The sequence below is a fragment of the Mustela lutreola genome, chromosome 1, assembly GCF_030435805.1.
Source record: "Mustela lutreola isolate mMusLut2 chromosome 1, mMusLut2.pri, whole genome shotgun sequence".
Classification (NCBI taxonomy): Eukaryota; Metazoa; Chordata; class Mammalia; order Carnivora; family Mustelidae; genus Mustela; species Mustela lutreola.
Window position 1 is genome coordinate 212,921,914 of NC_081290.1, and position 26,004 is coordinate 212,947,917.

The 26,004-nt window shown below is 36.2% G+C and overlaps 1 protein-coding gene across 1 annotated transcript in view; it reads right to left on the reverse strand.

Moving 5' to 3' along the window:
- Positions 1 to 497: 497 nt before the first annotated feature.
- Positions 498 to 26,004, reverse strand: part of HEPHL1 (hephaestin like 1) — an 89,531-nt gene continuing 64,024 nt past the window's right edge. The window contains exons 16-20 of the mRNA XM_059186348.1: positions 9,902 to 10,124; positions 8,485 to 8,624; positions 3,281 to 3,443; positions 2,752 to 2,823; positions 498 to 2,657 (exon numbers count right to left, since the gene is read on the reverse strand). Coding sequence (XP_059042331.1) covers positions 2,458 to 2,657; positions 2,752 to 2,823; positions 3,281 to 3,443; positions 8,485 to 8,624; positions 9,902 to 10,124 — 798 coding nt within the window. The 3' untranslated portion in view covers positions 498 to 2,457. The remainder of the gene's footprint in view (positions 2,658 to 2,751; positions 2,824 to 3,280; positions 3,444 to 8,484; positions 8,625 to 9,901; positions 10,125 to 26,004) is intronic.

The window sequence follows — 26,004 nt, forward strand, 5'->3', positions numbered from 1 at the left end:
TGGCCTCGTGGTTGTTGATTTTGACAACAGCAAAATGTGAGGTGGGAGCAAGTCACACTGAGTTGGAAGTCACTGGAATGGGTTGAGGAATTCATGAGGTGAGGTGGTGCAGGCAAAAAGTTCTGCTATGAAGGGAACAGAGAAACTGGGCTAGAGAGGGTTATGAAATTAAGGAGAGCAGCCCTCTTTTTATAGTGGGATTTTAATAGTGGGTGCTGCCGATGACTTCATGCAGTAGAAAAAGCTGAACACTGAGGGAATGAAGTTCTTGAGAGAGCCAAGAAGGTATAAGTCCAGAGCTAAGGAAGAGACCTGCCCTGGTGAGAGCAGGGATACTTCTTCATTGTTACTGGAGATGTATCTAATTGTAATTGGTTGTCTCAAGGGCTGAGTCAGAGGAAGAAGTATGGTACATTTGAGGAAACAATGTTTGCGGATAGTCCTATTCTTTGGGAGACATATTGTTATTCTGTTTCATTTCCCTTAGCAGGTATAACAAGGAGAATTGCTGAATATCTAAAAGACTATTCTCCTTTAACCAACTGTGCCCCACTTCTAATGATCAGATAATAGTAAAAAAAGAAAAAAAAAATGCACGTAGCCATCTCATAGTCTGTGAAACTTTATTAAAAAGAGAAATGGTGTGTGATCAAACTACTTTATGGCTTCATTTTCATTAAAAAAATAGACTAAGAGAAAAGGGGAAAAAACTAAATAATTTGTTATCTAGGTGAGTTATAAATAAGGCATTTAATATAATTATCACTATGAAATTATACAGCCTACACACGTATGAAAACCGTAGAACACATACTACAAAATCACATTGTCAGTGGTTAGCAGGCTGGAATTCAGAATCCTTTGGGTACACTGTTGGATATGACGTTCAAGCCAACCAAGAACAGAACTATTAGCATCCGCATCCTGTTTCATGTAAGACTATAACTTCTATCAAATTACCCATTTTCCCTCACCAAGATGAAGATGAGAAAGTAGGAAATGTCCCTCCACCAGAGTTATTTTTTTAGGTTCTACTTGTTCACCTGGACAGCCAAATGATCTGCTAAGGCAAATGTACCGATATCATTCATCTGGCATTGACATTGGCATCGCAGGGCATCTGGCCCTGAGTTAAGGGCAATTTCTCAGTCTAGTAATAAGCAAAGTTGCTTTTATCAATCTTAACCTAACGTTTAGGCATGTATACAGAGAGTGTGGATCACCTTGTAATGGGTTGAGTTTAATTGTCTGGTAATTTATTTTTGCATTTGAGCCTTGAAAACTGTAATGCATGTCTTCAAAACCAATTTAATGATTTAAAACCTTATAACTGGGACTCTCTTTTTTCTAGCCTTTTCTTTTCTGTTTTTTTTTTTTCCTCCTCCCCCAAAGGGCTGTCTTTAAAAGGCATGGAATCAAGAATTTTGTGAGAGTTCTTCTCCCTACCAGTCAGCTGCACTGATGACTTCCTCCTGGTGTTGCTCACATGGTGAGACTGTTTTTATTTCCTAGAAGATGCAGACTTTGAAAGATCCACTAGGTGAATAAAAAAATCAGACTCAAGGCTCAAGTCCAGATTTGCCTTCTGTAAAGCTTCCCTCCCACGCAGGAGCTCCTACTAAACTTTAGGAAGTCTCTGCTTCATAGTGGGAGATCCTATGCTTCTCTTGTAGAACTTCTGGCCCTCCACATTCTGAAATACAAAACAAATTCTCTGGATGATTTGGGGGGGGGGGCAAAAAAAACCCTGTTGCCATGGAAACTTTGTAAAAACATATAACATGACTTGAGTTGTAAACATCAAAGTATCTCTGCAGGTTTGCATAAAAACAGCAGCAATTTTTTTTTTTTTAAATGCTGATAACTTTGCCTTCTGTAGCAAACAGAGCACAGGCTATTTATATTAAAGTGGAAAAGGCCAGGAGATCTGGCTAAGGCCTCCAAAAGCTTCATTTGGTCAAATTCTATCAGCAGATAGTGGTTTAGACATTTTCATGAACTCCTCAAGAAGTTATTTTCCCTGAAATGACTAAGGGAAATATCTTATATAACATTATATAGTGTTGAAAAATCAGTGCCATTCCACTTAGGTGCCTGAAGCAGTATAACTCCCAAAGTCGTCCATCTAGAAACTTGGATGGTTAGCTGAGGAAGCACCGTCTAATCTAAGAATTAAAAAAAAAAAAAAAAAAAAGGAAAATAAAGATATCTTTCAGAGGGTTGTCCCACTTCAGCAAATTCTTTCAGAGAACAGACTGTGTTTTCTCAGTCACACCTGTTCTTCTTTCTGTATTTTATACCTGAGGATTATTCACAGCCCATTAAAAAAATAAATAAGTAAAAGCAAATTGCTATGATTGTGTTCTGGAGGATCAAAGCCTGATCCAAGATATAATGTAAACCTGTCTTAATGAACGATGCCTTGTCCAGTTTCCCTGCTGAGGACGACCAGCTGGTTCACAGAGCATCTGTGGGGAGTGCACAGGACTGGACTTCCCGGTATGCGACCTGCTTCCTTGCCGACCGCAGTCTGAGGGAGAGAATCACTGTGGAGATCAGGAGGAGGAGTCCAAGGATGAAGAGGATGACCAAGGCTGCTTTGGCTCCCCTAGGACCCAGATTCTTGCCAAAGAAATAAAGCTGCTCCTTGCCAGGTTCTGTGAAAAGAAAAGTGAGGTGTCAGTCCTCCGCCCTTCCCTAGAGAGTGAATGCTGACCATTGGCATGAGGGATTCAGGGAGGGTATCATTACCATTGGGGGGCACTGTGGCTGGGTGGGATGCTCCTCCAGATGGAGATTTCGTGGAGTAAGGGATCCTGTTGTCTGGATGAAGATGACAAAATTGATTGTTTTATAAACAACAAAAGTAGATTCTTTTCATGACATGAGTTATTTCAAGGGTTATGCCATTTTACCAAGGAGGACTTTATTCTGTTTGTATCTGCAGGGCTTTCTTAAGTTCTTACTATTTTACATACCTATACACACACTGTCCTTACCCCATCTACCTTTCAAGCTTCTGCTCACCCATTAAGATCCATATGAAGCATTATAGCTTCTAGAATATTTGCTCATGTCCCTACGTTGTTAACCATTATCTCCATTATCTCCACAGAGCCCTGTACTCTGCATTCTATGTTGGCACATATCATATTCTATAATAGTTACTGTTTATATGTCTGTCTCTCTTACTTGACTCTGAGCCCTTGGGGGCTCTTAAGTCTCCTATTTTCAGGGCCTACAGGAAGCCTAGTACATCATCCCTGATAGAAAGCAGTACCTATGTTCCGAAGGACTGTGTAGGTTGTCTCCATGCCAGCATGGATGTGGTCAGACACGTGACAGTGTAACAACCATGTCCCTGGGTGATCAGCAAACAACTCAATGGTTTGGAATGTCCCAGGAAAGAGATCATACACATCTCCTCGATAAGATTTATCTATCTGCAGAAAGAAGGTAATAAAGATAAGAGCAGGAATCAATAAAATGGAGAATAGAAAAATAATAGAGATAAATCAAAGAAAACAAAAACTGATTCTTTGAACAGGTCATAAGATGTGATACCATCCTCCACAATGCCCCCAATGATCCCTGCCTCCTGCTGTTTATAACCTTTGTAGTCCCCTTCTATATTGTATGAAAGTTGGTCTGTGAGAGCAATAGCATGTGGAAGAAGTGATGGCATTCTACTTCTAAAAGACTTAGACTCTCTCTGTTGCTCTCTTCTCTTGGATCACTCACCCTGGGGGAAGTCCGCTCCCATGGCATACCCATGTGGTGAAGAAATGAAGCTTTCAGTCAGTAGCCCCATGAGTGAGTTTGGATGTGGATTCTCCAATCCCAGTCAAACCTGACAACTACTGCTCCAGCTGACATCTTGATTACAGCCTCATGAGAAATGCTGGGTCACGACTGACTAGCTAAACTACTCCCAGATTTCTGACCCAGAAAAGCTGTGAGTTAGCATTTGTTGTTTTAGGACACTAAGTTTTGGGGTAATTTGTTATAAAACAATAACTAATGCAACCCCCTGGACAAACTGACCAAGAAAAAAAAAGGCACATATTACAAATATTAGGAACAAAAGAGGGGATGTCGCTAAGACCTTCCAGGCACTGGAAAGCATAATAAAGGAATATTATGAATAACTATCTGTGAATTCTACAACTTGTATGGTATGGACAAATTCCTTAAGATGAAAATTACCTAGGTTCACTGTTCATATTATCTATTAAAGAAACTGGAATTATATTAAAACTTTCTAATAAATTAAAACTCCGGGTCCAGATGGCTTCATTGGCAAATTCTACGAACATTTAAAGAAGAAATAGTATAAGTACTAAACAAATCCTACTGGAAAATAGAAGAGGACAGACCACTTCCAACTCATGAGGCCAGCATTACCCTGACGCCTTAGTACTTTACCTATACATTATCCTAATACTATATGAGAAGAGAAAGCTATAATGAATATTTTTCATGAACATAAATGTAAAATCTTTAAAAAATACTAGCATGAATCCAACAATATATACAAAAGATAATGCATTGTGACAAAGCATGACTGATCCTGAGGTTGAATACTGGTTCGATATTTGAAAATTAATCTATGTCAATGACAAATATACTAAAGAAAATCATCCACAAACTAAAGAAGAAAATGTGATCATCTCAATAGATGCAGAAAACACATTTGATAGAATTTAACATCTGTTTATGATAAAAACTATCAGCAAACTAAGAATAGGAAAAAAAAAAAAAACCTCCTTTCACTTATTAATAGGAACTACAAAAACCCTAAAGCAAACTTTATATTCAGTGATGAGTAACTAAGTACTTCCTCCACCCCCCCACCAAGACTAAGGTGAGGATATTTCCTTTCACCATTCAGATTCAACATTTGAGGTCCTAGCCAATGCAATAAGGCAAGACAAGAAATAAAAGGCTTACAGATTGAATAAAGAAATAAAACCATCCCAATTTACAGAAAAGAAGATTGTCTATGTAAGAAACCATCACCCCAAAATCTACAAAAAATCTACTAGAACATTTTAGCAAAGTTGTAGGATACATGATCAATTATACAAAAATCAATTATACTTCTATATATTGGTAATTAAAAATTAGAAATTGAAATAGAGACAATGCAACTTATACTATCACCAAAACCCATGTTATTGCTTAGGTAATAACCAACAAAATATATTCAAGATCTGTATGCTGAGATGGAAAAAACATTCCATGCTCATGGATTGGAAGAATAAACATTGTTAAAATATCTATACTGCCCAGATCAATCTACACATTCAATGCAATCAAATCCAAATACCATCAACATTTTTCACAGAGCTGAAACAAACAATCCTAAAATTTGCATGGAACCAGAAAAGACTCTGAATATCTAGGGGAATGTTGAAAAAGAAAACCAAAGCTGGGGGCCCACACAGTGCCTGACTTCAAGCATATTACAAGGCTGTGAACATCAAGACAGGATGGTACTGTCACAAAAACAGACACATAGATCAATAGAACAGAATAGAGATTCCAGAAATGGATCCTCAACTCTATGGTTAACTAGTCTTCAACAAAGTAGGAAAGAATGTCTGATGGAAAAAAGACAGTCTCTTCAATAAATAGTGCTGGGAAAATTGGACAGCTGCATGCAGAAGAATGAGACTGGACCATTCTCTTACACCATTCACAAAGATAAATTCAAAATGGGTGAAAGACCTAAATGTGAGACAGGAATCAATCAAAATCCTAGAGGAGAACACAGGCAGTAACCTCTTCGACCTTGGCCACAGCAACTTCTTGCAAGACACATCTCTAAAGGCAAGGGAAACAAAGGCAAAAAATGAACTATTAGGACTTCATAAAGATAAAAAACTTCTGCAAGGCAAAGGAAACAGTCAACAACCTAGAGAATGGGAGAAGATATTTGCAAATGACATAACAAACAAAGGGCTGGTATCCAAGATCTATGAAGAACTCAAACTAAATGCCCAAAAAGTAGATAATCCAGTCAAAAAATTGGCAGAATACATGAGCAGACACTTCTTCAAAGAAGAAATACAAATGGACAACAGACACATGAAAAAAATGTTCCATATTACTTGTCATCAGGGAAATACAAATTAAAACTACAATGAGATGCCACCTTACACCAGTTAGAAGGGCTAAAATTAACAAGACAGGAAAAACAAATGTTGGCAAGGATGTGGAGGAAGGGGAACACTCTTTCATTGTTGGTGGGAATGCAAGCTGGTACAGCCACTCCGGAGAACAGTATGGAGGTTCCTCAAAAAGTTGAAAATAGAGCCACCCCATGACCCAGCAATTGCACTACTGGTTATTTACCCTAAAGATACAGATGAAATGAAAAGAAGGGGCATCTGCATCCCAATGTTCATAGTAGCAATGTCCATAAAAGCCAAACTGTGGAAGGAGCTGAGATGTCTTTCAGCAGATGAATGGATAAAGAAGATGTGTTTTGTACATACAATGTAATATTACCCAGCCATCAGAAAGGATGACTACCTACCATTTACATCGACATGGTTGGAGCTGGAGGGTATTATGGTAAGTGAAGTAAGTCAATCAGAGAAAGACAGTTATCTTGTGGTTTCACTCATATGTGGAATATAAGAAATAGTGCAGAGGATCATAGGGAAAGGGAGGGGAAACAATGACTTTATTTGTGATAACTAAAACCCAGAAAGAACCCAAATGCCCCTCAATGGGAAAGTGGATTAACAAACTGCAGTGTATTCACACCTTGGAATACTGCTCAACAATCGAACAGGACAAAGTACTGATAACACGCAGGATGGACGCAGTTCAAACGTGTATCCTAAGTGAAATGAGCCAGTTTCAAAATGCTGTAGATGGTGTGATTCCATAGATTTGACATTTCAGAAAAGGCAAAACTACAGAGACAGAAAGTAGATCAGTGGCTGCCAGAGATTAAGCATGAGAAAGTACCTTCCTCTAGAAAGTGCAACAAGGACATTTAAGGAGGTAATGAGGATGTTAATCAGTATTGATTACGCTATCGTATGTGCTGCCCCATACACTAAATTAAGGGGCTTTTGCTCAATGGCAATTGTACTTAAATTTTTGAAGTTTATATGTGTACAAAATAACTGTATAAGCATATAGAATGATTTTTATAGTTTTATTAAATTTTATAAATTTTTAATGTATTTTTAAAGATGTGAGTTGAAAAAGGCAAGTTCTGAAAAGCAGCACAGCCATTTAATATGTAAACTGTAGTCATTGTAGACTAATATTTGGTGTCTTAACTATGTTAAATAAATACACAGAGGGGAAATATTAGGCGTTTGTTAAAGTTACTATTTATTGCTGTTTAACCACAAAAGGACCAATGCAGGTTCTTCCACGAATTAGATGTGATCATTCTTTTCTATTCTTTCTCCCTATAGACTTCACTAAGCTCTTGGGACCATGGCCTATTTATTTATTTATTTAGTAAATATTTGATTTATTTATTTTCAAGAGTAAGAGAATGAGCAGCAGGAGGTGCAGAGGGAGAAGGGGAAGGACAAGCAGATTCCCCGCTGAGCACAGAGCCAGAAGCAGGGCTTGATATCAGGACCCCAATATCATGACCTAGGCTGAAGTCAAACTCTTTTTTTTTTTTTTTTAAGATTTTATTTATTTTTTTGACAGAGCGATCACAAGTAGGCAGAGAGGCAGGCAGAGAGAGAGGCAGAGAGAGAGTAGGAAGCAGGCTCGGGACTCGATCCCAGGACCCTGGGATCATGACCTGAGGTGAAGGCAGCGGCTTAACCCACTGAGCCACCCAGGCACCCTGAAGTCAAACTCTTAATTGACTAAGCCACCCAGGCACCCCAGGATGATGGCCTATTTAGATCTTATTCCTGGTATGCTGATTCCTTAGGACAGGGGTGGGGCCTGGCAGTCTCTTCCTTAAACAGCACCCCCGGGGTGATTTTGTACAGTCAGTGCCACCAAGGTGGAACAGCTTGATACTACACAGGCAGACCACACATGGTCCAGCCCAGCTCAGCTGCGCCGCAAAATAAAAAGACAAGATAAAGTTTTGGAGCCAGCTTGAAGTATCTACTGGATAGGGCTTTTCTGTTAGCAAATGACATAGAAAATAAAGGAAATAAAAAGAAAGTAAAAGAAAAGGGGGAAGGTTAAGGATAAGTAACAGATTACTACAGTGGCTTTTATATGTAGTATTAACAGCATCATCCAGAGTGGTAAAAATTATCCCCATACAACTGATGAGAAAACTCCCCTCTGAAGCTTGGAGAGTTTCTCATAAGCACAACAAAATATATACACATACTAAGAAATACCTACAGGGGGGGTATAATCATGTTATTCTGTTCCATTTTCTAATATGACCCTCACAAGTCATTTTTATTCACAGTGAACATACATTGACTCTTTGAGTTCAAAAAGTCTTCCCCAAAGCATATTTCTAATACTTACTTTGAAAAGAAAGCTCTCAGCATGATAATGGATGGTATGTATGTCCACTTCACTTCCCATTCCCAACAGATACCAGTTTGTCATCGTATCTTCATTCATGATAAGGCCATGGAGATTCCCAAAAATCTTTCCATTGATAGCTAAGAAGATGAAAACAGTCTTTGATTAGTGGTCATTACTTAATCTGGTTTTAGAAATGGTTCAAGATCTTTAAGTTACCCATATTTTCATCTGCCTAATAAACACATAACCATCATACTCACACCAACGTTCCCACCATTCTAGACCCAAAAGCCAGGTTATGAAGAAATCCTTACAAAAGAGAGCCGGAAAAGAGAGGTCACAGTTTATTTTCAAAAGCTACGTCTTGGGTATCAGGGTGTTGTCTGTGTGCTTGCTGGTTTGGCACATTCTCTTTAAAGAGTGGGTTACAGGCTTATTTCTGAAGCAGCCCTTATTTATACCATTCTATAGATGAGTGAACTAAAGCACAGAGAATCAAGGTCCTATAAGTCAAAGTTAAATGACGTAGAAGCTATTCCCTTAACTCTTTGCTTTCTGAGAACTAGTTTGGGGCAAGTTCCTAAGCATGACTGAATTGCCAAAAGGAGGAAAGCTTCACACGGACTGAGCCCATGCCCTCACAATGACCAAAGCAAACTCCAGCTGGGTTGACATGATGGGGACTCTCCCTCTGCTTTCTACTAAATTTTTATTCTGTGCATTGTGCCAAGGCAAATGAGTTATATTTATTAAAAATAGCATACTCAGAAACTTTGGGGGAAGGGATGCAAAATTATAGGGGAAGAAGTAGCTGAATCAGAAATCAGCCTGCATATTCTAATCAATGTTAGCAATATAAGCTTTGTGACCTTGGGCAAGGCCTATCTTTTTGTATATTTTGTTCAGAAGTATCTTGGTATGATAGTACAAATGTGTCAATTAAAACATATTACTCTCACTTTAAAAAAAAAACTACCTTAAAGTACATAGAATTAAATAAATAGCATAGACACATTAAAAGAGAAATTTGGTGATGAAAATTTCATGTTCCTGAGTCAGTGTAACCAGGCCCTTAAATTTGATTAGCTTGATGTTATGATGTATTCTTATATATCACCCATAAGTGATAATTCATTTTTTAGGAATTACTTTACAATTTTACAGTTTAGGGATCCCAGAGTTCTGAGATAGAGCACCCTACATAATTGATCCAAAGTTGCACTTGACCTTGCTGGTAGCCAATCAATGGATTAGTTCATTCTCTCTGAAGGAAAGGTCTAAAGGAGTTTCTCTAGTCCACGTGCCCCTGGGAATGGAGAAGGGTTCAGAGAAAGAGGTTGGGGACCTACTACAGTTATAGGAATTTCTATAAGCTTATATCAACAAGGGTCTTCTTTTTAAACCTCTGATATACCATGCATTCTGTTGCTCTCCTCAAAATCATCAGTGCGCTTAAAATGTCGTGGATCTTTATTAAGATACTTCTTAATATTGTCATCCAGATACCAGGATTCATTCTCATTAAATACCAAAAACAAGAGAACGAATTCATAATCAACATCACTTCTTCTTCCCTTTTCATTCAACACTCCTTCTCTGCAAATAATCAGAGGACCCATCAAACCGCTATATGTATCCTGAAAGAAAAATAAACTGAATTAGAGGAGCCTTTAAATAATTTAACAAGACAGATTAAGTTAGTAGGAAGGCCACTGTGAAAAAACTGTTGACTACAAAATAATTATTTTTTTGAAGATTTATTTATTAATTTGTGAAGGGAGAGGCAGAGGGAGAGAGAGAACTTCAAGCAGACTCCATGCTGGGTGTGGAGCCCCATATGGGGCTCAATCTCACAACACTGAGATCACAACCTGCGTGGAAACCAAGAGTTAGCCACCTAATCTACTGTGCCACCCAGTCCCCTACCACAAAATAATTAAGAAGCCCTGAAGATGTGGGAATGTTCCTAAAAATGAGCTATGGCAACCTCTTTGAGGGCTGAATTGGTGTCCCTCCCTCATCACTGAGTCACCAGAGCATAGTCCAGTGATTAGTACCTAAAAGATGTTCAACAAATATTTGTTGAATAATTGAATGCTTATTTCTATTTTCCTGTTCACTTTCCAAGTGAGACTATAGAACTATATACAGGTCTTATATTACACTTTCTATGGGTAATTAGAAAATGATTTGGGACCATGCATGACCACCATGGCAAATTGTTCAGCCCTACGTTTCCTTTGGGAGGAAAACTCCCACATTTCCAATTGCCTATTTAGATATTCCATCTGGATGTGCTTCCAGCAACAGTTCAATCCACTGAGCATTTTTAAAGTGGGTTTTATTATTTCCCTCAAAACACTTCCTTCTCCTGAACTGAGAGGAGTTCAGTTCACCTTCTATTTTCCTATTTTCAGCTTTACTCATAATGTTCTTTCTTCTTAGACTCTCTTTCTAATGCTCCCTCTATAGCCCCGTATTCCTACTGAACTCACCAGACTCCAAGTTGTATTATAACTTCAGTTGTTTATAATATAAACAGTTGTATTTCTGTTGATAGTACTATGCTGTTTCCTGTTGTTTAGGTCAGGAAACGATTTCAGTGTTTAATTCTTTTTTCTTCCTCACTTTGTCCCATCTCGTTTACTGTCAAATCTTACATTTCTTTTACCTTCACAATACCTCTCCATTCTGTGACTTTTTTCCCATTCCATCCACCATGGTTCTAGTGTTGGATCTTAATCCCTCACCCTGGACTAGAAATTGGGTCCTCTCTGGTCTCTGGCTCACCTCGCATCCAGCCTATCCTTTTTGACTATCATCAGGTCAATCTCATCACTCCCATATCTAGCAGTCTTCAGTGTTTTTCCAGTGATATTCCTGCTGGATAAATACAAACCCTCGACAGGTCCTTAAGGTCCGCATGTGCTCCCCCAATGGATTTTTCTACCTTAAGTTCCCCCAAACTACTTTCCTTTTGTACCTTAGATGGTGGCCAGTAGGATGCTGAACATTTCCCAAACACACCTTCTATTTTCCTATTTTCAGCTTTACTCATAATGTTCTTTCTTCTTAGACTCTCTTTCTAATGCTCCCTCTATAGCCCTGTATTCCTACTGAACTCACCAGACTCCAAGTTGTATTATAATTACGGGTGTGCACATGTATTATTTTCCCCAAAGATGATAAATTCTTTCAAGACAGGAACATTTGCATCCTTCATAAAAATTGGTAGGACCATTCACATATCACAAGTGCTCAATAAATATTTATTGGGAAGCACAAAGGAATAAACAAATGTGGGTTTCCCATAATTCCAATATGTAATTTTATTTTTTCAGGTGTCTTGTATTTCTCTCCTGAACTCTTGCACTGTCCAATACAACTCAGGGATGTTAGTACAGCATCTAAAATATAAGTTTAGATAATCCTTTCTCCTCTTAAAAATAATAGACAATGCTTACATTATATATCAGATATGATTTTAGTTTGGATTTTGATTTAATGTAATTAGAGACTAGTTGTTTTATATACACATATCTGACTTGAATTCAGAATTTCAGAATCTTGAATTGCTAAGTAAAGTTAATCTACTTATTATTCAACTAGTTTGCAGTTTCAGTTATGTTTGGAGTGTGCTTTCTTTTCCAAGTCCAATAGCAATGGCAATACCTTTACAAATGATAGATTTCTCACATCAAAAACCATGATATAAATTACATTAAAATATATTTTTATTTTATGATTATCTATTTACATATCCTCTTTTGCTTCCAGCTACCTTGTAAATTATTTTATTATTATTATTATGATCAGTTAGTCAATATGTAGTAGATCATTAATTTTTGATGTAGTGTAAGTTCTAAATTTGGTAACTGACACATGGAGATTTTATTTGTTGATTTTTTTTTTTAACCCATACTTTAGATTGAGGGTTGGCAAACTTTTTTTGGTAAAGCATCAGATAGAAAGTATTTTTTTTTACTTTGCTGGCCATACTGTTTCTGTAATAACTACTGTTTACAAAGAGATAATAGACTCCAAATGGAGTCACTTATGCAAAGCCCACATCACCAAACTGAGATTTAATACCTAACTTAATTACCATTTCAACCTCTCCCTGGAGTGGAGTCTTAATCTGGAGTTACCTGGTCATGACCAATGAGGTAATCTGCTTCTTAGACATCTGCCATCCCCTAAAGGAAGGTGACCTTGCCACAAATAATCCATTTTTCACTAGTAACTTCCTTATCCCATCCCTTTCTTCCTATGAAAGTTTTTCATTCTGTGCAGCTCTTTGGAACTCTGATCTATCTGCTAGGTAGGAGGCTCCTTGATTCATAAGTTATTGAATAAAGCCGGTAGGACTCTAGAGTGTACTCAGTTGAGTTTTGTTTTTTAAGAGAATTGGTAGCAGTGATGGAATCCAAAGAACACTCCTGATGGCTTTCAGGAACAGTGAGAAACAGGCATGATACCTGAAGACCCTCTGAATTCTCTTTCTTACCATTTCTGAGGGCTGTGGACAAGTTCTACGTGGTTCTGAGCTCTACTCTCTTTGTGTCAAGCTCCCACTCTAATTAGCTTTCCACAGTTCTCCATTGGACTGGAATCCCCAGCCCTTGGTTCAGTCCCCAAATTCTACATTGGGAACTGCTGGTCGTTACTGGTTGGAGTTGAAGTGGATCTAACTTGAAAGCTGGGCTGGGTCCAAAAGAGAATTTTGTTTTACTTGTTTTGTATAGATAAAGGCTATTGCTAATGGAATCTCGGAAGCTAAAAACTACAAAATTGGTAGGCATGGATCGAGCACTTAAAAGCTGTTAGAGCATCTGCTACTAAACCCTAAAGACTCTTGTGGTAGAATAAGTTGGTCACGGAACAGGTTAGATTGACACTCAGTCATTCATAAACCTCAAGAAAATGTCCAAATAACAAGGCACAGTGTAAAATACCACATAATCCCCAACCCAGTGGCACAGCCCCCTTGGGTATTAGTTTGACTCCAAGAGACCCAAAGGCTTAGCTGAAAAAAAAGAAAGAGAGAGAGAGAGAGAGACCCTCAAATTTCAAAGAGTTGAGCATACCACCTTCTGGAATATCTACTTATTTTATGTCTTGGAACTACAGCCCCAGAAGCTATATATACTGCTAAAATGGCAAAATCTAACTAAAGACAACCTAGAATTACAATGACCATCATGGGGAACGTTCCAATGAGACAAGATCGTTGATTTAAGAAGTACACTTACAAACAAGGGTTTCCAAATCAAGCAGAGAGAATGGGATACCTATTTTAACTGGAATGTAAAAGCTTCCAAAAGGCTTTAAGATTCCAAAATAACTTCATGCAAAGTGTCTTTGCAAAAGTCTAATGATCGCTTCTCGGCCTTTTGGCTAAGATCAAATGCAAAAGTCTAATGAAAAATTAAAGATGCAAAAGGTATCTGAAACAATACTTAGGACTTCTTCATTACATGCTCCTTGGAGTCCATCATCAAAACACCGGCCCAGAAATTGATGCCTCATTTGTAATCAACTGAGACATAAGGAGGAAAACCATTCTCATAGGTTTTGTGCAAATTCTTCAATATCCACTCAAATGTCCCCATATTTACCTACAAAGAAGAGTCCCTCATAATGCCCCTCCCCAGAGTTGATAAGACCCTGACAGATTTTTTTGGTAAACTGTTACATTATTCCCTTAAAAAGCCCAGGGGAAACTAAAATTAAAATGAATGAAAAACCTTGCCAAATCCTAATAGACAGTGGAGCCTAAAGTGGGGATCCTGAGAAAACTGGCAAAAGTCAGAAAAGGGTAAGAATTCTTACCAAGAGTCAGATCTCCTGAACATCTGTCCGTAGTGTCCAGTTAAGAAAGGAAAATAAAACTTCACATTGTCCTTTCCTTTCCAAATTCATACCTGTTGGTTATTGATCATTTCTCTCCTAGAGACAACTATTGCCTTCCTGTTTCTTTTATGTCCTAAGAGCTTGACTTGGCTTTCTGCCTGTCTGGGACATGCAGGTTGCCATTTCTTTCTCTTGTCTATCTTTGCGCGTGACTTCGGATCTTGGGAAATTAGTATCTTTTACCCTCTTCAGGGACTGCTTTTCTATACAAGGAGTGTTCAGTACTGCCAGAAATATTTTCCTGGATGAAAGGCGACAAGATATTTACAAGAATGTTTAAAGTAGTTTTGTGGCAAGAAGTTGACCAGATTGGAAGCTGATAATGAGACCCTGACAGAAATTATTTTAGATTGCCTGGCAAAAATGAAATGATGTATCCAGAGGGAAAGGAAAACATCTCAAGCATTTGTAGAAGGATTTACTAAAACATTCCAGAGAAAAACAGTTCTAAATCCATAGAAATCTTCTGATTTTCATCTTAGCTGGAAATCCTCTCCTGACATATATTTTTAAAAAGCCAAATTGAAAATAATGAGGTTAGGTGGGTACATCAGCCCCTTGATATCATTTAGGCTGCAACCCAATTCTTTGAGGAATTAAAGCAACTACCCTTATTTCACAAATCTTGACAAAACCAAAATGCAGCTCTAGAAACAATTCAAAATCCACCTATTACCAATTTACTAATCCCCCAAACCTCATCTATTTATTACAAAAAGCTTGCAAATACTGTAAAAATTCTGGCCTCAGGAAATAGTTCTGGCCAGTTCTGGCATTCTTTCCCTGTGCCTTTGAGACTGGAAATATTCTACCTGGTGTTCTCCAGGAACTCTTTTCTAGTCATCTCTTAATACAAACTTCATGGAGGTAATTCTTATCAGAAGAAAAACAAGGAGTTGGGGAGTTTCTTTGGAACTTGGGCAAATGAAAAATCACATCTTCTCCACAAATAGTAATAAAAAGCTTTGACCATCTTAATACATAAACTTAACTTCTTCCATCTATCAGTAACACAATTAGATCTAACTTCTTTTATAACTACTGGATTTTGTATTATTGTGCTTGATTCATGGCAACATTTTAGAACAGAATCTATAAGATCTGTTTATATCTGTGTGTGTGTGTGTGTGCGTGTGTGTGTGTGTTAGATAGTATTGCCAAAATGATTTTGTAAAAGCGCTCTAATTGACTTAAAAAAATTAAATACTTAAATGAATTAAGTATTTATAAAATTCTCAAAAATATAATAGAAATTAACCCAAATGCTTTCTGGGTTCATGTGATCGGGAAAAGTATTCAGTATTAAAGCTAATTAAGTCTGATAGCTTAATTAAAATGTACATGTCTTTAGAATTATTAGCATTCAATAATGCAGACTTGCAACTTTTATTCTACCTGGGTTTATTAATTAAATAAGTCTACATTACCTCTGTTAAGAATTTTGTTAACAAGAAAAATAATTTGTATGATGAAATTTTCATAAGTTAAAAAACAAGTGAATTTAATAGATGTAACTGGAATTAGAGTTTTCAGGTGAACTTTTCTTAATGTTTGAAGTTTTTATTTAAATTCTAGTTAGTTAACATATAGTGTAATATTATTTCAGGAGCAGAATTCAGGGATTCATTACTTATATATAACATCCAGTACTCATCACAACAAGTGCCCTCCTTCATACCCATTACCTATTTGCCCATTTCCTCTGCTCCCCTCCATCAACTTTCAGTTTGTTCTCTATAGTTAAGAGTCTCTTATGGTTTGCTTCCCTCTCTCTTTCCCCCCTTCCCTTATGCTCACCTATTTTGTTTCTTAAGTTCCACATCTGAGTGAAATCATAGGTATTTGTCTTTCTCCGACTGACTTTTTCCCTTAGCATAATGTTCTCTAGCTCCAGCCATGTCATTATAAATGACAAGGTTTCATTCTTTTTGATGATCAAGTAACATTCCATCACACACACACGCACACACACACACACACACATCACATCTTCTTTATCCATTCTTTAATCAATGAACATTTGGACTTTTTCCATAGTTTGGCTATTGTTGATCACGCTCCTATAAACATTGGATGGCATTCACCCCTTTGAATCTGTATTTTTATATCCTTTAGATAAATAGCTAGCAGTGCAATTGCTGGATCATAAAGTAGTTCTATTTTTAAGTTTTTGAGGAACCTCCATACTGTTTTTCAGAATGACTGTACCAGCTTATATTCCCACCAACAGTGCAAGAGGATTTCCCTTTTCTGCATCCTTGCCAAAATCTGGGGTTTCCTGTGTTGTTGATTTTAGCCACTCTGACAGGTGAGAGGTGGTATCTCATCCTGGTTTTGATTTGTATTTCCCTGATGATGAGTGATATGGAGTATCTTTCCATGTGTCTGTTGGCCATCTCTATGTGTTCTGTGGAAGAATGTCTGTTCATGTTTTCTGACCATTTCTTAACTGGATTATTTGTTTTTTGGGTGTTGGTTTAGGTAAGTTTTTATATATTTTGGGTACTAACCCTTTATCAGAGATGTGAATTTGCATTTTCTCCCATTCTGTAGGTTGTCTTTTAGTTCTGTTGTTTCCTTTGCCTTTTTGAAAACAAAGATTTTATTTATTTATTTATTTATTTATTTAGGATAGTAGGAGGATGGGTGGATGGAGAGAAAGAGAGAGAGAGGGAAAGAATCTCAAGCAGATTCTACACTGAGCATGGAGACTGATGGGGGGACTCAATCTCACAATCCTGAGATCATGATCTGAGCCAAAATCAAGAGTCAGATGTTTAACCAACTAAGTCATCCAGGTACCCCCCAAAGCTTTTTATCTTGGTGAAATCCCAGCAATTCATTTTTGCCTTTGTTTCCCTTGCCTCCAGAGACCTGTCTAGTAAGAAGTTGCTACGGATGATGTCAAAGAGGTTGCTGCCTGTGTTCTCTGGGATTTTGATGGTTCCCAGTCTCACATTTAGGCCTTTCATCCATTTTTGAATTTAATTTTGTGTATTATGTAAGAAAGTGGTCAGGTTTCATTCTTTTGCATGTGGCTGTCCAGTTTTCCCAACACCATTTGTTGAAGCGACTGTCTTTTTTCGACTGGATACTCTTTCCTTTTTTGTCAAAGATTAGTTGACCTTGTAGTTCTGGATCCATTTCTGGGTTTTTTATTCTGTTCCATGGATCTATGTATCTGTTTTTTTGTGCCAGTACAATGGTGTCTTGATGACTACAGCTTTGTAATAGTATTCAAAGTCCAGAATTGTGGTACCGGCAGCTTTGTTTTTCTTTTTCAAGATTCTTTGGCTACTTAGGTTCTTTTGTGTTTCCATACACATTTTAGGACTGTTTGTTTTAACTCTGAAAAATGCTGATGATATTTAGGTGAACCTTTAATCAATAGTGGTATTTTATGGTATGTCTACTTAAATAGTCTCCTCACATCTTTCTGATAACTTAAAACTTTAGAGTTTTGCTAAGTGAAATGAAATGATGAATAATAACTTAATATCTAGATCATTTCCAGATAAAATACAGAAATGCTAATTACTGAACATGGGTTTACTTACTTTTTTTACTTCTTATGAACAAGAAACTTAAGATATTTGGGTTTATTAATAAACAAGTTGTATGCTCCATTGAAAAATTTACTATGAGGTAGAATATATTTCTATAAATTTTGAAATGCATTTATAAATTTGTCAAACCACAGAATGCTAGTATAAAAGACAGTTAACAATTGTTTGCTTTTTTATTTTCACTAGAAATTATGGTGATTAATGGTTAAAAATTCAATATATTCAAGCTACTAGAAACAATAAGGGAAATGACTCTGTTTGTAAGGAAACTAGGCTGTGTGTTTTTGGTAAAAGAAGGTATGAGAAATGGAGATGCATTTTTATTGAGGGAAAAGAAAGTAATCTTGTCCTAGAGTGAGTCTGATTATTTCAGAATAAGGAAGAGGAAGAGCAAAGAACAAAATTTAGACGTAAAAAAGGAAGTTGTAGAAGGTTTGTAGAAGGGAGTCTTGGGAAAGAAATTTTATGTGAGTCAAGCTGGCTCAGACTATAATAAATTTAAGTAAAAAAAATTTAATATCAAAAGTACACAATATATGGGTAATGCTGACCTTGTAGAATGAGTTTGGAAGTTTTCCTTCCTCTTATATTTTTGGAATAGTTTGAGAAGAATAGATATTAATTCTCATTTAAATGTATCATAGAATTCACATGTGAAGTCACAGACTTTAGTTTGTTGGGAGTGTTTTGATTACAGATTTAATTTCATTGCCAGCAACTGGTCTGTTAAAATTTCCTATTTTTCTGATTCAGTTTTGGAAGATTATATATTCCTAGGAATTTATCCATTTCTTCTAGGTTGTCCAATTTTTCCAGTAATTTTTCATAATATTCTCCTATAATCTTTTATGTCTCTGTGATGTCAGTTGTTATTTCTCTTTTTTCATTTCTGATTTTATTTGAGTCCTCTCTCTTTTTCTCTTAATATGTCTGGCAAAAGGTTTATCAATTTTGTCAATCTTTTCAAAGAACCAGCTCCAGGCTTCATTGATCTTTTCTGTTTATTTATTTTTCTTTTAGTCTCTAGTTCACTTATTTTTACTCTGATCTGCATTATTTCCTTTCTTCTACTAGTGTTGGTCATTGTTCTTTTTCTAGTTCCTTTAGGGGTAAGGCTAAATTACTTGAGGTTTTTCTTGCTTCTTGAGGTATTGCTATAAACTTCCCTCTTAAAACTGCTATGGCTGCATCCCAAAGATTTTGGGCCATTGTAACTTCATTTTCATTTGTCTCCATTTATTTTTTGTATTTCCTCTTTGACTTCTTGATTAACTCATTTATTGTTTGGTATTATATTTTTAGCCTCAATGTAATTTCATTCTTTTCAGGATTTTTTTCTTGTACTTGACTCCTAGTTTCATATAGTTGTGGTCAGAAAGGATGCTTGATATGATTTCGATCTTCTTAAATTTATTGAGACATGTTTTGTGTCCTAACATGTGATCTGTCCTGGAGAATGTTCCATGTGCACTTGAAAAGAATGTGTATTCTGCTGTTTGGGTTTGAAATGTTCTGTACATATCTGTTAGTTCAAGCTGGTCTAATGTGTTTGTTGTTCAAATCCACCATTTCCTTGTTGATCTTCTGTCTGGGTGATCTATCCACCGATGTAAGTGGGGTACTAGAGTCCCCTACTCTTATTGTATTATGTCAATTTCTCTTTTTATGTCTGTTACTTTATTTATTTAGGTACTCTATGTTCAGTGCATAAATATTTATTTTATCCTCTTGTTGGATTGTTTCCTCTATCATTGTGTAATGACCTTCTTTGCCACTTACTACAGTCTTTCTTTTGAAGTCTATATTTCTGTCCAAAAAAAAGGTCTATATATCTGATATAAGTATTGCCTGTCCTTTTTTTGTTCATTTCTATTTGCTTGGTATGCTTTTCTAGCTCTTTGCTTTCAGTTTCTGTGTCTTTAGGTATGAAGTGAATCTCTTATAAGCAGCATATGGATCGTGGATTGGTATTTTTTTTTTATCCATTCAGGCATCCTTTGTTTTTAATTGGAACATTATTACATTTATATTTTAAGAAATTATTGATAGGTGTGTACTTATTACCCTTTTGTTAACTGTTTTCTGGCTGTTTTTTAGTTCTTTTGTATTCTTTCTTCTCTTCCTTTCTTCCCTTATAGTTTGATGGCTTTCTTTGGTGTTGTTTGGATTCCTTTCTCTTCATTTTTTAAATCAATTATAGGTTTTTTATTTGTGGTTACCATTACATTTATATATGATATCTTATGTACATAGCAGTTTATGTTGTTGATGGTTGCTTAAATTCAGACATATTCTAAAAGCAATATATTTCTACTGCCTTCCATATATAATGTATATGATTTCATATTTTGCAGCTTTTTCATTTGTGTTTCCTTTGGCTAATTTTTGGAGATATAATCAATTTTGCTACTTCTCTGTTTTAATCTTCACACTGACTTTATAAGTGATTAATCTACTACCTATAATATATGTTTGCTTTTACCTGTGAAAGTCTTTCCTTTCAGAGTTTTCCTCTGGTTATGCCTTTTCTTTTCATTCAAGGAATTTCCTTCAACATTTCTCCTAAAGCTTGTATAATGGTGATAAACTTCTTAACTTTTGTTTGTCTGGGAAACACTTTATCTCTCCTTCTACGGTGAATGATAACATTTCTAGGTAGTGTATTCTTTTTTTTTTTAATTTTTTATTTTTTATAAACATATATTTTTATCCCCAGGGGTACAGGTCTGTGAATCACCAGGTTTACACACTTCACAGCACTCACCAAATCACATACCCTCCCCAATGTCCATAATCCCACCCCCTTAGTTGCAGATTTTTTTCCTTTTATCACTTTGAATATATCATGCCACTCTCTTCTGGGCTGGGAAGTTTCTGCTGAAAAACCAGGTGAGAGCCTTATGGAATTTCCCTTGTATGTAACTATTTTCTTTTCTCTTGATGCTTTTAAAATCCCCTCTTTATCATTACTTTTGCCATTTTAATTATTATGTGTCTTGCTGTGGACTTCCTTATCTTACTAGAAGCTTCTGTGCTTTTTAGTTCAGGATGTCCGTTTTCTTCCCTAGATTTAGGAAGTTTTCAGCTATTATTTCTTAATTAAATTTTCAGCTCCCCTTTCTCTTTTTCCCCTGAGATCCTTATAATGTGAGTAGTATCATGTTTGATATCGTTGGGTTTCCTTAACATATCCTTATTTTTACTATTCTTTTTATTCTTTAAAAAATTTTTCTGCTTGGTTGCTTTCCATTCTCTGTCCTCCAGATCACTGACCCATTCTTCTGCATCCTGTAATCTGTTGTTGATTCCCTGTAGTGTGTATATATATATATATATATATATTTTTAAATTTCAGTTATTGAATACTTCATTGCTGACTGGATCCTTTTTTATTTTCTATCTCTTTGTTGAAGTGTTCATTGAGTTCATCTGCTCTTAAATCCAGTATCTTTATGACCATTAGTTTGAATTCTTTATTAGGCATATTGCTTATCTCATTTCATTTAGCTCTTTTGCTGTGATTGTGTCTTATTCTTTCATTTGGCCCATATTTCTTTGTCTCTTCATTTTGTCTAACACTGTGTGTTTCTATGTAATAGGGAAGCCAACCATATCCCTGCTCTTGAAAGTAGTGGCCTTTGTAGAAGAGGTCCTGTAGCATACCCTGGTCACCAGAACCAGGTCATACAGGAGTGTCTCCTATGTGGGCTGCGTGCCCTGTGCTGTTGTGGCAGAAATGTGTCTGCCCTCAAAGAAGTAAGCTGCAAGGATCTGCTTTGTCTGCTATGGATGCACAGTGGAGGGTTTGTCCCTGTGCTGTTGAGGTGCCTGCCTGAGGCTGCCATGGGTTCATAAGTGGACAAGATCTGTATGTTCTCCTGATGCCAAAACCAGACAAAGACACTATAAAATAAAGCAAAACAAAACAAAAACCTATATCCCTATATCTCTGATGAACATGGATATAAAAATCCTTAACAACATGTTAGCAAACAGAATTCAACATTAAAGTTAAAATCATTCCCCACAATCAAGCAGGATTTACTCCAGGAATACAAGGATAGTTCAATATTTGCAAATCAATCAATGTGATATATCATATTATAAGAGAAAGGATAAAAACCATATAATCATCTCAATAGATGCAGAAAAAGCATTTGACAATATTCAACATTCATTTATGATAAAAACTCTGAAAAAAGTTCAGAGTTAGTTCATGAAACTAACATCATGAACAAGACAAAAAAAAAAAATCCATTCTCACCATTTCTACTCAACATAGTACCAGAAGCCCTGGCCATAGCAATGAGATGAGAAGAAGAAATAAAAAGCACTCAAATTGATAAGGAAGAATTACAATTGTCGCTATTTATAGATCACATGATGTTACATATAGGAAACCCTAAAGGCTCCACCAAAGAACTATTAGAACTGATAAACGAATTCAGCAAAGTTGCAGAAAGCAAAGTTAATATACAGAAAACTGGTGCATATCTATACACTAATAATGAAGTAGTAGAAAGAGAAATTAAGAAAATAATCCCATTTACAATTGTATCAAAAAAGAGCAAAATATTTAGGAATAAATTTAACCAAGGATGTGTAAGATCTGTACTCTGAAAACTATAAAGCACTGATGAAGGAAACCAGGGATGACACAACTGGAAAGGTATTCCATGCTCATGGATTAGAAGAATAAATATTGTTAAAATGTCTATACTACCCAAACTAATCTACAGATTCAACACAATCTCTATCAAAATATTAATAGCATTTTTTTTTACAGAACTAGTACAAATGAACTAAAAACTGTATGTAACCACAAAATACTACAAATCAAAGCAATGTTGAGAAAGAACAAAACTGTAGATATCACAATCCCAGATTTCACGCTATATTACAAGGCTGTAGTAATCAAACTAGTATGATATTGGCACAGAAATAGAGACATAGATCAATAGAACAGAATAGAGAGACTAGAAATAAACTTATGATCAATTAATCTATGATAAAGGAGGGAAAAATGTACAATGAGGAAAAGACAGTCTCTTCAATAAATGGTGTTGGGAAAACCAAACAGCTACATGCAAAAGAATGAAACCGGAACACATTCTTACACCACACACAAAAATGAACTGAAATGGATTAAAGACCTAAATGTGAGATAAACCCATAAAAATCCTTAAAGAGAGCACAGGCAGTAAAATCTCTGACATCTGCCATAGCACATTTTTCTAGGTATATCTCTCAGGTAAGGGGAACAAAAGCAAAAAATAAAAAATTGGAATTACACCAAAATAAAAAGTTTTATACACTCAATGAAACCAATAACAAAATGAAAAGGCAACCTACTAAATGGGAGAAGATGTTTCCAAATTATCTTTAATAATGAGTTAATATTAAAAATATATAAGGAACTTAACTCAACACCAAAAAGCAAATAATCAAATTTAAAAATGTGCAGAGGATTTGAGTAGACATTTTTCCAAAGAAGATACACAGATGGATTACAGACACATGAAAGATGCTCAAAATCACTAGTCATCAAGGAAATGCAAATCAAAACGATGAGATATCTTACAACTGTCAGAAGGGCTAGAATCAAAAAGATAAGAAATAACAAGTGTTGGTGAGGATGTGGAGAAATAGGAACCCTCTTGCACCATTGGTGGGAATGTAAATTAGTGCAGCCACTGTGGAAAACAGTAAGGAGGTTCCTCATAATTAAAACCAGAAATGCCATATGTTCCAGTAATTCCACTACTGGGTATCAAAAAGATATATGCACCCTTATGTTTATTGCATCATATTCATGATAATCAAGATTTGAAAGCAACCCAAGTGCCTATTTATAGATGAATGGATTATGAAGATAAAGAAGAATACACACACACACACACACACACACACACATCTAGGTCTGTAAAAAGGATTTGTGAGACCATGTCATTTATGACAATATGGATGAAACTGGAGGGTAATATGCTAAGAAAAATATGTCAGAGAAATTAAAATATCACATGATTTCACTTCTAGAAAGTAAGAAAAAATATCTAAAAAACAAAACAAATGAACAGAGAAAGAAACAAAGAACAAATAAGCAAATAAACAAAAACTGAGAGCCTTAAATAGAGAAAATAAACTGGTAGTTGTCAGAGAGGCAATGGGGAGGTTGGGTGAACTAGATGAAGGAGATTATGAGGAACTAAATTCCAATTATAGAATAAATAAACCTAGGAGATGAAGAATACAGCATAGAAAATGTTACATGCATATTATCACAAACATTATTACAATAGTGTTGTAATAATGTTGTAGGGTGACAGGTGGTGAATAATACTTATTGTGGTGAGTGCTGAGTGATACATAGAATTGTTGAGTCAATATATTGTACCCTATAACTAATAGTATGTTAATCACACTTAAAAAAAAATACACTGGTATGAAGTTAGAATTTGGTTTCCTCTCTGTTAAAAAGACAAAGTTTTCTTGGATGACTGGTTTGCTCTTGATAAACAATAGTAATGGTTGTGTGTGTATGTGTTTTACCTTTGAAGTAATATGCCTAGAAAACAAAGATTCTGTCTTACCAAAATAATATTTTGTATTTAATGTTGTCTTTATCAAGTCCTTGATTATGTGAGAGAACTGAGTCTTCTCTACTAAAAGAGCTAAGATTTTCTTAGAACTATTTAGCATTCTGTATTTGCCTTGTGAAGACTTATGACTCTGGTTACATGGATAACTACTTACTGCTTCACAGCAAACTATGATCCTATTTAGCCAAGTTTTTTTTTTTTTTTAAGATTTTATTTATTTATTTGACAGAAAGAGAGACACCGAGAGAGGAGACACAAGCAGGGGGAGTGGAGGGAGAAGCAGGCTTCCTGTCTAGCAGGGAGCCTGACATGGGGCTTGATCCTGAGAACCTGAGATCATGAGTTGAGCCGAGGGCAGACGCTGAACAACGGAGCCACCCAGGAGCCCCTGGCCAAGAATTAACCTTTTGATATTTTTGAGAAACTTTCTCTGAATCAAATTTTAAATGGAGTCTTTTTGGCCATGAACCAACTTTTAAGATATTTTGAGAGGGTCCCTGGAATATTTCAAAAGATTTGTTCTTGGGACACCTGGGTGGCTCAGTCAGTTGAGCATCTGACTCTCGGTTGTGGGTCATGTTGTGATCTCAGGGTCATGAGACTGAGCCATGCATCAGGCTCCACACTCAGTGGGGAGTCTGCTTGGGGTTCTCCCTCTGCCCCTCCCCTTTCACCCTCTCTCACTCTCAAGTAAATAAATAGATCTTTGAAGAAAAAAAAAAAATTTGCCTTCTCTCCTTATTAGAAGAGAGATGCTGCACTAATTTGATACATTAAATCACATGGGAAACATTATGAAATAAGAAGTAATGTTAAGCCTTCTTTATATTATATGTGTACAGATACATATTATAAATGTTTTAGAAATTGTGTAAAATTCCTAGAAATTTGATACATCCTAATATCATGTTATCAGTATAATTCCAATTATTATTTTTAAAATGTTGTATGTTACAGAAATAACCAAATTTCCTTGTGTATTCCATGATAATGAACTCTCATTATACCTTTAACCATGGATAATGTTAAAGTCTTTAATTATTCACAGAGAGTTATTATTGTACTCTGATATTTTTGTAAGACTGAGGCTCAAGGGAAGTGCTTATCAAGTGTTCCTGACTACTGAGCTGAAGAAGGCTCTACCTATCATCTGGTTCTGTACAAACGTTGGAGATTTCCAAATCAAATTGACTAGGAAAAGAAATAGCGTATGTTGAGGTAGACTGTTTCCATCCAAGATACCACATCAAAGCTTCGTACTTTAACTAGACATGAAACTCTTCCTTCTCTTTCTTTCCTTTACCCTGGCATTGGTCTGGAAAGATAACACCATCATCTATATCTTCCAGGCCCTTGTTAAGGTGGGGTTAAGGTTTCAGACTGCTGGATTTGTCATCAAAGACTATGTTGCTAAAGACCCTGTGACCAGTTTTTCTTCT